This window comes from Stegastes partitus, unplaced genomic scaffold (assembly GCF_000690725.1).
Source record: "Stegastes partitus isolate 25-593 unplaced genomic scaffold, Stegastes_partitus-1.0.2 Scaffold198, whole genome shotgun sequence".
NCBI lineage: Eukaryota > Metazoa > Chordata > Actinopteri > Pomacentridae > Stegastes > Stegastes partitus.
The window spans coordinates 627,791-641,411 of record NW_007577929.1 but is presented as its reverse complement, the minus strand read 5'-3'; the positions used below and the strand labels follow the sequence as shown (position 1 = coordinate 641,411).

At 38.8% G+C, this 13,621-nt stretch overlaps 2 protein-coding genes across 3 annotated transcripts in view; both read left to right on the top strand.

Annotated features, from left to right (window-relative positions):
• Positions 1-6: 6 nt before the first annotated feature.
• Positions 7-2,805, top strand: LOC103356420 (neuroblast differentiation-associated protein AHNAK-like). Its single transcript, XM_008280546.1, has one exon. The coding sequence runs from the start codon at positions 37-39 to the stop codon at positions 1,789-1,791; it is 1,755 nt and encodes a 584-aa protein (XP_008278768.1). The 5' UTR covers positions 7-36; the 3' UTR covers positions 1,792-2,805.
• Positions 2,806-4,773: 1,968 nt separating this feature from the next.
• klhl4 (kelch-like family member 4) overlaps positions 4,774-13,621 on the top strand; it is a 29,171-nt gene continuing 20,323 nt past the window's right edge. Inside the window, exons 1-2 of one of the 2 annotated variants that reach the window (XM_008280544.1) lie at positions 4,774-4,903; positions 11,235-11,701. In XM_008280544.1, the coding sequence (XP_008278766.1) occupies positions 11,241-11,701 (461 nt within the window). In that variant the 5' untranslated portion in view covers positions 4,774-4,903; positions 11,235-11,240. The remainder of the gene's footprint in view (positions 4,904-11,234; positions 11,702-13,621) is intronic. The other variant, XM_008280545.1, reaches the window with a different exon arrangement.

The window sequence follows — 13,621 nt, the reverse complement described above, 5'->3', positions numbered from 1 at the left end:
AGTCCCAGTGGTAAGATCAAAGGACCAAAATTCAAGATGCCAAGTATCTCAGTCCCTAAAATTTCCATGCCAGAAATGGATATCAATTTGAAAGGTCCCAAATTTGGAGGTGATGTGGACGTGTCAGTTCCAGAGATTGAAGGGAAAATAGCTGCACCTAATGTAGACATCAAAGGTCCAGCAGTTGACTTTGAGGGGCCCAAGGGGCAGTTTGAAATGCCCAAATTCAAAATGCCATCATTTGGTGGTTCTGAAGTGGAGGGTCCACATGTTGATATAAACCTTCCCAAATCTAAAATCGATTCAAAAACCCCTGATTTTGATATCAGTCTAAAAACCCCTAAAGTCAAAGGGGACATGGATGTATCTGTGCCTAAAATTGAGGGAGATGTCAAAGGTATTGATTTCGACAAGTCTGCTGTTACCTTTCCCAAATTTAAAGGACCTAAATTTGCAATGAAATCTTCAGAGGTAGAAGGGCCTGAATCCACAGTTAAGACACCGAAGTTCAGCATAGGAGCAAAAGGTTCCAAAACTGAAGTTACACTCCCAGAAACTGATGCAAGTCTTGATGCTCCTGATATAGATATCAATTTAAAAGGCAAAAAGGGAAAGTTTAAACTTCCCAAAGTGAAAGGAAAGGCAAAGAAACCTAATGTTGACATAGATACACCAGCATTAGATCTGGATCTAGAGACACCCAATATTCACGTCAAAGGAACAAAGGTAAAGAAGCCTCTTTTTGGGAAGCTTCATTTTCCCGATGTGGAATTAGATATCAAATCTCCAAAAGTGAAAGGTGATGCATCTTTATCTGAGGGATTTAAATCACCTGCCATTGATTTACCCTCTGGTAGCTTGAACACTGACAGTGCAAAGGTTCATTTGGAAGGGCCAGATGTGAAAGGGAAAATGCCTGATATTAAAACATTAGGTGTGAAAGGTGGTCCTGAAGTTAATTCAAGTGTTTCAGGGGGAAGTGTAACTGGTGGCCTTCAATACCCAGAGGGTACAGTAACATTTCCCAAACTCAAGGTACCAAAATTTGGTATTGCTCTGCCACAGATGGAAGGTCAGGAAAGTGGAGGAAAAGCTGAAACAGAACTTGCAGCTAGTGGTGCCATGAACATACAGTCTCCATCTCTTAGTTGCCAAGTGAGTTCACAAAATATTGAGGTTCCCAGTCCAGAACTGAGACATAGTGAAGGCAAAGTCAAGATAAAGATGCCAAAATTATTTGGCAAATCAAAAGCAAAGGGTAGTAGTGTAGGTGACCTTACTGGACCAGAGGCAGAATTAACTACTGGTGGAAAAGTGGGTAAAGCCTCTACATCAAGTGTACATTCTGGGGAACTGACAGGGGGGAAACTAGAATTAGAGGGTGATCCTGGGCTCAGCATGACAACTAAAGGCAAATCAGCCTCACTGGATCTATTTAAGAAATCAAGACATCGGTCTTCTTCTCTGAGTGATGAGGGCGCGCTTGCAGTTAGTTCTCCTTCAGCTCACTTAGAGGCTGAGGGTGGTGACATTTCATTAGACCTTGGAGGAAGCAAGGTCAAAGGAAAGAAAGGCAAGTTGAAGTTTGGCACGTTTGGAGGTTTTGGTATGAAATCAAAGGGCTCATATGAAGTGACACTTGGAGACAGTGAAGCAGGAGTGGAGGGGGGTGCAGGTGTTTCTCTGCCTTCTAAAAAGTCAAGATTGTCTTCATCCTCAAGCAGTGATAGTGGTTCAAGAGGAGGTTTCAGGTTTCCAAGACTAGAGCTGTCTGTTTCACCAAAAAAGTGATTATGAGGCAAATGAAAGTCTCTCATGTTCACCCAGATATATTGTTATAATGTAGAAAATTCTTCAAACTTTGGCTCTTTAAAACTCAAGGGGATATGCACAGTCATCTCAGTGCTGAGTGAATAATTCATTTTTGTTTTCAGTAATTAGACAGAAGTGCATGAGATTGTTTAAAATCCCTTCAAACTGTAAATAAGATTAATTTGTATTGTAATAATAAATATTGTTTTTGTACATAGTCCAGATTTATTGAACATACACCATATTACAAAATTTTCACCAATAGTTTATTGCAGGGTTTTTCATTGTGTCCTATTTCATTCTATTAAATGAATCTTGTTAATGAACGGGTGAGGTATATTTGTAACCAGGGGTATTGCACAATACAGATACGTACAATAGCTGTTTCGAAGGAAAATGTTTTGTTTGTTTTAAACACCCAGACACACATATAAACGGTTCCCATTTTAAATGTATGAAATAGATTTATTTTCAAGCTTTCATAATATATAATCAGTGCAGAATCACATTTACCGAACATAGAGCTGACCCTTTATAACACTTTCTGAAGAGTGATAATGTTGTATATACCATAATTGCAAAGACAATCACTGTTTGGAAATTCTTTAAAGTGCTGTCACTATGTCTCTGTTCATTTTTAATAAAAATCTGTTTTGCTTAAATTCAGCGCCATTTACCATAAATATGAATTTGCTTTGTTTATTTTAAACAGGTTCTGCATCCTAACCCTGTGTTATTTTCACAGTTTAATCATCCTCTGTATTTTTTTTTTCATTTTGTCACGCTCTCTTTGTATACACAACTGATGCTTACACAAAACTGTCACAAATAAACACTTCACTTTTTGATGTCATTTGTTTACCAAAAAAAAATCTGTGTTGATAGAGATGCATTAGTATTGGTCAGATCATATGATGGAGAGCATGATTCTTCGAATCTATTATTTTGTGTGCATTCTGTCAAATAAACTAAATAAAAAGATTTTAAAAAAAATCTGAATGTTTCTCAAATCAGTACTCACAAGTGTCTTTAACATGATACGATCATATGATTGGATTATTCCTTATTTTTTATTGTCCATCCATCCATTATCTACATACCACTTAATCCTCACTAGGGTCAGGCAGGGGTCACCGGTCTATCACAGGGCTACACTTAGAGACAGACAACCAAGCACAGTCACAGTCACACCTATGGACAATTTAGAATCACCAACTAACCTCAGCATGTTGTTGGACTGTGTGGGAGGAAGCCGGAGAACCCAGAGAGAACCCACGCTGCACGAGGAGAACATGTAAACTCCACGCAGAAAGATCCTAACTGGGACGCAAACCAGGGATCTTCTACCTGCGAGGCGACGGTGCTAACCAAACCACCTCCAGCCCCATTTTTTATCATGATATAACAAAATTATTTTCTCTATTTTTGAGACCTGCCACGGTCCACCATTGATGCAGCGACACAAGAGCTTACACCAGGTACATGTATACATGCATTTCATTTCAAGAAATGCACAACATACACTGGACATTATTACTCTATTTCTGAAAATTGTGATAGATATTTAAAACTTTTAAATTGAAAATAGAGAGTAAAGAGAGAAAATAGAGAAAAAGAGGTCTATAAGGTTGAGAATGGATGATGTTAGGGCTATCATTTTTATTTATCAATGTTTGTGTGTTTATATTCTCAATTATTAAACTCAGCCGAACACAATATGGTATAAAAAGAGGATCAGCCAGTAGTTGTTTTAGATTGTGATTCTCTTAGTGGATGTATGGAAGTTAGGAAATTCATTGACCTATCAGTGTAGGAACCGCTCATATCTAAAAGCTTTTGTTTTGTTTTTTTTTGAGATTGGAAATGTTGAAAATGGAAATGCTTAAATAAAGGATATTTTGATACAGTCTGGAAAGCAGTGAAAGCATAAGACATGACACAGCAGTTATGCTGTCACCAAACCCAGTAGGAACTTGTTTTGCAATAAATTTGTTACAAAGGTAACTGACAACAGGGTAGTTAGTGCTGGCAAATGTTCAACATTGCATTAAAAAAAATACACAAAAGCAAATAAGTTAGTCATTTTCACACTACATGAGCAGCCATTGAGTTATGAATGACAGTTATGTGGTGTGATAGACAGTGACAGTTTACTGTGTGTATTGTGTTACACAGATTGGATATAAGGAGAAAACTTTTTATGTAGCTGCTTATTGGCATTGTTGAAAGAGAATTCATTCACAGGACTTTACTATTAAAAAATTACCATACTGTTAACATTGTCTACAACATACCTCAAATCTGGCTCAAATGTGGGATTGTCAGTACAGAGAGGAAAATGTGTCAAAATAAAAAAATCTTTTATGACTCATCGAAATGCCTGCTTCTCGCTGCTAAATCGTTGCTCTGCAACCTCTATGAAAAAGATGGAGTACATTGAGATGGGCCTTCCAAATTAAGTACGCCATCCAGTGGCTAAGTTATAATACATCACAACTGTTACAAAAATGTGATGAATAGTCTTAAAAAACTCTTTTGACAGACTTTTTTTGTGATTAATTCTGCACTGTATTCTTTCATATCCACAAATTCATGAACATAATCACATGCAGCTGTAAACGCTTTGATTGGTTATTATATATAACTATTTACAGTATCTGACATTATAAGCACTTCACCTATATTGCAAATCTATGCAGTTTCTGTAGTAATGGTTTTAACAGGCAGCAGTTAGAAGTCTTGGTCACACCACAGATTTCATTTACACTAGTGTTAAAGAAACATGGTTTGTAGGGCAAGGCTTTGTGAAAGCAGTATTTTGCCTCAAACACAGGATGTGATCCCCGTGTTCCTGGTTGCTTGAATGCAATTGTTGTTGCAGTGCAGAGGAAGGAAATTATCAGGAGTTTCCTTTAAAAGAGGAAAGTGCCCCTTTCCTTTCTGGAGAAGAAAACATTTCTGTAGTGAAAGAGAGACACTGGAGAAAAAACAGTTGGGACAGTCAGGCAAATAGTCTCTGTTGGTCATTCGTTCTAGAAGATAATTCCACCATTTGAGTGCTGAGGAGTAAAACGTATAATTGGTCTCTCAGGTAAGAAGAAATATTTCTAAATATACTGATTGTTTACAAGTTTTTGTTGAAAATTAACATTTATTATTGCGTTTAACAAATGAAGATGTTTTCAGAAAGATATTTTAATTTGATGAGTACTATTATTAGGTATGCCTTTATTTTCTACGACATTATGCATTCTGGCTGTGCACTCTGTATGTATTTGGTCCTGAGCTAATGTGTCTAAAACAGTATTCATTCAGAAACTCCACTACACACTGAGTATAATTGTCTCATGATTTTTTGCTCTTGTCCTTTCTGATTTCAGTAGTGAGTGAAAGGCTACACCAACACACACCAGACTGAGGGTGTAATAGAAGTAGACAATCTTCAATTTAAAGGCTTAAGTTTTTTTTTTTTTTTAAATCTTGAACCCAAATGTCAAGTCGCTGTGTATGAGCGTACACACTCGAGTGCTCTGGAGGTGCTGGTAAATGGGAACACATGTTAGTTGGTCTATTTGTATTTTATTGCATTTTATATGCTGATCTTTAGTTCCAGTCCAACAAAGCATAAAATTTGACATGTATTCTTTTCATCTTCTCCAATAAGCATTTAGTTGATATTCATGCAGGGCTCGTGCAGTTGTAGCTGGGGATGGAAGAAGATCCCATTTATGTTTTATGTATCCCACACCTAATCCAAAGTGTAAGCCTGTGAGTAAAATGTAAAATAAACATACGTATAACGTCTCTTGAAAATCAGATTGCAGATGATATTACTGGATGTCTGACAACCATTGCAAGGCAAGAATTTTGTAGGATCTTTATATGAGATTTGACTTTTTATTGATTTACAACATGTCCTTCAAGTAAGACATATGATTTATAAAACTACCAAAGGTATTTTAAGGCATTTAAGCAGAGCTCATCTACCCGTCTTACACACTCAAAGCATATCTGGCTAGGCATGTAGGTATGTTTGCTGCAGAGGCAGATGTTGGATGATTTTGTGGTTTACTACGGCAGTCTGACATCTGACATCTCATGTGTCATGCGGTGTGCAGCCAGATGGTGTCCTTGACTTCTGTAAGAATAAAAGAGGTTACCCAGTGCGATGGCCTGTTACTATACATTAGATCATCTCTCACTCTAATGGGTTTTTATTATCATGGTGCCCCTAGACTTTCTAGACATGTAAATCATGTCCTCAGTATACCCTATTCATTTTTATGAAACAATAGAGGGCTTTCATTAGGAATCCATTTTAATGTGCTGATATATAATGCATTAAAGCCAATAAATATTTTGAAAATGTGTTGAGATTCTCAATGAGCGAGATTTTACTGACAAAGAGAGATTTTAGGGGAATCATCCCTACATTCCTCACTGACATTTTTCAGATTAATTTTTTGGATATGTTCTTGGTACAATATAATACATATACAACTCAAATAAAAGATTCTTTTATAAAAGCTGATTTTATAATGCGTTGTATTAAAAAAAAGAGCATCGAGCCAATCGTGATTAAAATACAGTTGAAACCAGAAGTTTATAAACACTATAAAAAGACACATAACCTTTTTTCTCTCACTATCTGACATTAAATGCGACTAAACGTGGCTGATTTCTTTAGATTTTTTCATGTTGTCACAAAAGGAAGCAGTGTGTTTGAGGTGTGCCATAAAATACATCCACAGGTGTGCCTCCAATTAACTCAAATGCAGTCAATTCATCTATCAGAAGCTTCCAAAGCCACAACATCATCATCTGGGCTTTCCCAAATAGTTTGAAGGCATAATAATCTCAGTGTAGGTAAACTTCTGATTTTAAATACAGTAATAAAAAAATTCTCTCTCTCATTATTCTGGCATAGAATAGAATAAATAGAATAGAATAGAATAGAATAGAATAGAATAGAATAGAATTATTTTTATAGATCCTCCATTGGGGGAAATTTACATGCCACGGCAGCATCCAAAAATATAGAAAAAAAAGTACCAGGAAACAACAACTAGAAAAGCCCTCTGAGAAGGCAGACCTCCGCCAAGCAGCTCATTTCCACCATACTGTGATTTCCAGCCAATGTTAAAGTCCTGCATTCATTTTATCTACACTGTTAGATTCATGGGGAATCAAAACATACCTTTAGCATTTGAATTAACATTAATATCATCAACAACAAGCTGACGGAGTGATGAACAGTCGATCTGTACTCTCAAATATTTTTTACACTTACGTTATTTCTGCAGTTCCTCACCGGCGTTACGCTGTTAGCTCAGCTATGCTAGGTTGACATAACTACAGCGATGCTATTGCTAACATAAACAGACTGGGAGTAGCTTAAGCTAGGTTAGCACAACGTTAGCAATGCACCGACGCAACGAAGCACGCGTCAGTCTTCCTGACACATAGCAAAGAGCGTTAAAATGAACCAGGAGACATGTAGAGTCATTGTTAATGTCACAACGTCTTTATGAACTTATCTGTGAGTAGCTCTGCTCAGCCCACTCCTGTGATGCTGCCTGGCTGTAGCTTCTTCATGTACTGCAGAGAAGACAGCGGTGAGGCCTGAGAACTGAATGGACTCAGAGCTCCATCTAGTGGACAAACGGTGCAACAAAAGCATTCTGCGCGACTGTGACACTTAGAAGCATTTACTGTTTTATGAGAAAATAACCAGATGGTAAGCCAGAACATCACCTTAATTTAATCATTTGTTCATTGTGCCATTATCAACAAAAAATGAAAATTTCATGTCAATCTGTTCCTAGCTTTTCGAGTTATCTTGCTAACCAACCAACCAACCAACCAACCAACAAACAAACAAACAAACAAACAAACAAACAAACAAACAAACAAACAAACAAACAGACAAAGGCTGACTGAATCATTACTTCCTTGTCAGAGGCAATAATTAAGTAATAAAATAAGGTTGTACACAAGATGACAAAAATATACAGTCAAATGAAAAACTATATATGCAATATTTACACTGAAAAAGAAAAAAGATTTTGCAAATTTGCTGTGCAAAAATGAATTATGACCATATGTTTATTTTGTCCGTTTGGTTAACATCAGCCAGTGAAGCTGATGTTGTACAGTCTTATTGCAGTAGGGAGAAATGAACTGCGGTAGCACTCCTTCAGCAGGGGGGATGCCGCAGTTACCAAAGAGAAATCATTTTCGTAATCCTAACTGACGTAAAACAGGAAAAGTTTAGTCACATTTAATGTCAGACAGTGAAAAAAAAATAAAAAAGGTTATTATCTCTTTTTTATATACACGTCTTTTCTTTTTTTTCCCCCTTATATATACAGTGTACGTAAACTACTGACTTTGAAGAAAGTGATAAAAAGAAATTCCATTAAAAATTCTCTCTCTCATTATTCTGGTGTTTAGAAAATAGAAATAATTTTGTTAATCCTAACTGACCCAAAACAGGAAAAGTTTAGTCACATTTAATGTCATACAATGAGAAAAGAAAAAAAAAAAGTGTTATGTTTTTTTTCTTTTTTTTCTTTTTTTTTTTTTTACAGTGTACGTAAACTTCTGATTTCAACTTTTAATGCATGTAGGAGGAAAATATCTGTGTAATAAGAAAAACAGAAGAATAGAAGGGCTCACTGAGTTGTATGTCACCAATGTGTCAACAGCTGTGTTGGTAATGGCTAAAAATGAAACTGCATAATTAAATTGTTTTGCTACAGAATTGACCTGACCAATGATGTGGCCAATAATTTTGTGGACAATTATGTTGAGTTTAGACAAATCATTATTTACATTTTTATGCCTGTAGTTAAGAGTTGGTTGTAGTACAGAAGAGTTAGGTTAGTGACATTACAGTTTTATGTAGCGTTAAACATAATGTATTGCATGTTGTCACAGCCCGTAATGAGAGTGGGTTTACCATCACTCAGTACACGTCGATAAAAGATGTGTGCAAGATACTCAAGCTTATGGTCAATAAATGCTGCACACCCAAACGTCTCAGTTCTTTTAATAAATGGAAATAATTAATTTAGACATTATAGATGTTCATGTTCTCTGTTTTGAAATGGGTAGTGTCAAAAGGTGAAGGTCTAAGGTACAACAAAACCAACATGGCTTCCTTTACAGAAAAAAGAACCTATCGAGCAGCTGCTGCTCCTTCGTAGAAACCAGTTGCCGCACGCTGATCCTTTTGGCCTCCAAATAACATAACACAATGTAAAATATTATTACATGCAGAGCAAGCTTATTAATAATTCAGTGTTTTCCCCTCTTGATGGTGAAAATATTGTTTGAACCTCATCTGTTTCTTTTGTGGAATTAGCATAAATGCTTGAATATAAGCAAAGAATGATCCATGCACTTCATTCAGCCTTTCAGCCTCCTGTAGCTCGTCCCATGGAGCTAGCCTGAATAATGCATCGAGCTGAGCATTTTTTAAGCGTTTATTACTTGACCTAACAGTAGTTCTGGTAAAAATCCTTGTATCTGTAAAAATCTAGTCACTACTCGAATGGTGTTTGGTGAATGGAAACAAAAAAGTGCACTTCATCCCCAAATTTCAATACATTATTTATGCGTAGAGAATGTAGGCAATGTGAAGTCTGTGAGGAAATTTAAACATAATTTATGGGTCAAATTCATAACTACCCCAGCAAGTAATATGGGCAGCTATGATTAGGAAAAATACTCATGGACACGATGGCTGGTTAAATCCAAACCTGTCGTGGGAGGCAGTGTAGGCGGCTTGAGAGCGGTTTGAGTGCAAGGTTCTCCTCTTACCTTTGTTATGGAAGTGGAAATTAGGAACATATGCACAAAGCGTTGCATTTTCATTTTTATCTTTCGTGGGCATAAAAGTTAAGCTTGCTGTAAGTCTGTGATGTAGCAATAAAAGTCATGAAAACAAAGAGTGTTAATTGGGAGTGAAGATGCACAACATTAACACTGACTGAATTATTTCGTTGGAGAAATCCATAAATCCTGGCCTGATGTTATGCAGTATCAAGCAGGCCAAATAAGGGCTGCTGTATTTCATAGTCTTTTTCTAGTTTACAATATATTTCAAACTTCAATTACCACTTGACCCATAGGTACTGTTTTGTCTGATAATTAGATGACAACCAAGCATAACATCAAGATCCAATATTATTGACGGAATAGCCTTGTGTCTCTTGTGCATTAGGAGTTTACCAGCGGTACCTCAGTCAAATATGATGGTGCAGCATTAGGTTTATCCAGAAGCAGTATCTGTTTTTCGTAAAATGCTAAAAACGGACACCCGGACTGTGGTTGACGCAGCTTGCTGACCTTGAAGGTTTATCAGTATGTAGTTTTTCATTTGTGTTGCAGGGGGCTTTCAAGACAGTGACTGAAGGAGAATATTTTTTCTGCATGGCTACCTACATTGAGACATTCCCCCATGGGATTCTGTTTGATGTGAGAATGGCAGACTGCACAGATGTGTGTTGGTGTGAAATTAATTTCTCCTGCCTTTAACAGTGTGAGTTGAATGTGTGTTGCTTATTTATGAGAGAGATATTAACGTGTCCCCGGTTTTCTGTTTCTGGTTGAGCATGCGCATCTATCCACATGCATTAAAGTGTTGCAAGCTCTTGCCACCGGTCCTTACAGCACAGACTAGTTAGCGGTGTTGCTCTGTCCCTCCTTCAGCAAGCAGTGATTTACTTTGTTAAGGTGTGACCTCATCATCCTGGCTCCATGATACCCCACCTCCCCCTCGCAGCGAGAGGCAGGCAGCCCCGTTATCACACACACAAGCAGGAACATACACGTACTCGCACAGGCACACACAGAACAGCAGCAGAGCAGGGCTTGGGAGATTTTCTCGTTTTAGTTTCAGACTATATGTGTCTGTCTCTTGGAGAGTGTGTGTGTGTGTGTGTGTGTGTGCACAGGAGAGACAAGCAGAAGGGGGGGAGAGAGAAAGCGAAACAGAGGCGGTGAAGGGGAGGGAGCGGGGATCATGCATGTGCATTAACTCAGCTCCAGCGGCACAGCAGCAGCAGCAGCAGCAGCAGCAGCAGCAGCAAACAGAAACAGCAGCAGCACAGGAGGGAAAGAGAGAGAGAGAGAGAGAGAGAGAGAGAGGGAGAGAGAAAGACAGAGAGGGAGAGTTGGAGGGAGGGTAGTAGTCTCAGGCACAGGAACAAAAGCTGCAGAGGACTGCTTCCATCTCCACTAAAAGAACAACGGAGGAGTAATAGAAGGAGGAGGGGGTGGTCATGATAGTAATGAGACAATAACGGAAGAGAAGAGGCACATTGTAGTCAGTGAGGACTGAAACCAAGGCTCTTCTCTTCTCTGCTCTCCATGTTTTTGGGGACTCAACGTACCATTGCCTTCGTCTCCAAACCCAGAGGAGGATGTCTGTGTCGGGGAAGAAGGAATTTGATGTGAAACAGATCCTCAGACTCCGCTGGCGCTGGTTCAGCCATTCATCCCAAGGTTCGGCTGGTGGCGGCGGCGGCGGTGGCGGCGGTGTGGGAGGCTACATCCAACAGGATGGCCTGGACCACAGAGGAACACCTGTCCAGGGACGCCTCAAGAGTCACTCGCGGGAAAGAGGCGTCGGAGGACTACGAAAGACCAACAGTCCGGTCCACAGCATCTTGGCACCAACGCCAGGGCCCACACCTGTCTATGTCAGAGCGGGGCATCAATCATGGCATCATCAGCAGAACACCATCCAAGGTCTCCAGGTCAACGAGGAATCTTCAAAGAGCAGCTCCTCTCCCAGCACCACAAGGAAGGAGGAGACAAACGCTGGCCAAGAAGATGTGAAGAGCAGCACAGAGGAACCTGCAGAGGTGGAGGCCAGAGAGAGGTATGACTGTTAATAGGTGTCAGAAACTTAGGAGACAGGGGCTCTCTTGATGCATTAGTCACTTTTCATTATATGCTCAATTAGCAGTGACTACACTATGGGATGCTATTTTGGGAATGCAGGTTTTTTGGGGGAAAATATAGCTGCCTGAGGTAGCAACCCAGGATTTAACAGGAATAGTGTTTTGTTGTGATGAGGACAGATGAGCATAGCCCTGCTTTAGACAATAAACACTTCTTGCTTAGCAATCAACAACCATATGTGAAATGCCTTTATCTTTTCTGGGACTCAATACATCTAACCAGTATATTTACCTTTAATATCTGCACTGCTATCTTGCATGCAGATCCTTTAATTAAGCTAAGATTAGATTATGTGCGCAGCTATCATTTTCCACTTTACTCAGGCCAGTCAGCTGCCACCAAGGCTCACCTGGGGACAGCTCACTCTCATTGTCCACAGCATGTCAGGCAGGATAAGCCAATAAAACATCCCTTTAATTATTCAGTGAACCGAAAGCCAAGGATTTTTCTGCTCCCTGTCTGTGTTGTGGTTCAGATCATGTGTACAGTGTGCCTTTTCCTGATTCCTCAGAGTATTTAGTTTTTACATGGCACACTAATGCATTCTTCCAGAGAAGAAGTAGAGTTAAAAAGTGGATAGCGGGAAAGAGCCATTACATCATGTAACACATACTGGACCTATAAAAAGAGGGAGCAGTGCAATCACATGAATTATCTAGACTGCCAGGCACAACTACATCCACTTTAGGAGCTAAAAGCTATCATAGCAAGTGGCTGGCACAGGATTTGATTTATTTTCTACCAAAATCTTTTTACAAATCCTAATGCCAAACTCTCACAAATGACTTTTCCAGCTATATAAATCCAACCCTCCATCTTTCCATGGTGCATTTCTCCCCCTGTCTTCCTTGTGATCCTACATCTTCTTCCAGGAAGTAAACAGGTTAGGGCTGTGTGTGTGTGTGTGTGTGTGTGTGTGTACTGGCGTGTTTGTGTGTGTGTGCAATCTGGCAGAACACTAAAAGCACCTCACATCAAGGATGAAAAGACCAAGTCTCCTTTTATCTTGTCTGTGACATTCAACTGTGATTGGTCCTTAAGCTTTGCTGATTCCTGTGTGCTTTTGTTCTGTGCACCTGCTGATGAAATGAACAATGGAAGTAAACCTGTCCCTTGTAGAACCCTATGTGATTAAACTGGTAATTTTAAATATATATTCTCTACCTACAGCCAAAAATGTGTCAATGTGGATTAAATGAATGCCACGGGCAGTGGATGGTTGGGTTCCCTGAACAGAACATGAATTATTCTGAGTTAAGATACAGTTTTGGAATCAACTCGACGTTCTGCTCTTCGTGTTGGCATAATTGGCAGATGTTCATGTTTTGGAGTCTCTGTGTGTGAAAAGTGCATGCATAAAAGATGTGCCTCACAGTAAAATTGTGTAACACTCTGGCTCTCAGGGACCTTGAGTTCATGCTGGCCATGTAAAATATGGAATAGCCATCATATTTTGACAATGATACTGAAATATTAAAATGGTTCTGCTCTGTTGGATCATGAAATCTGTCCTTGGTTCAGCTTTTGATTGGAGCGAATAATCAGAGGTTATAAAAAGTTACTTTTAATGATTCTTTATCCCACTCAAACTGTTAACAATGTACACAGAAAATAAATATTTTACTCTGAATGGCTGTGTATTATTAATAACTTTGACAGGCTTTTACAACCATTCCTCTCTAATATTTACCCAGTCAGCAACTGTTTTACATTTTTATTAAATTGCAATTGTAATTGTGTCTTCTGATCGTTCAGCACAGGAAGCTGCAGGAAAGGCAACAAAATGACGTCAATGTTGGCAGTTATCGGGGAAATCCGAGCTGTATGTAGCACAATG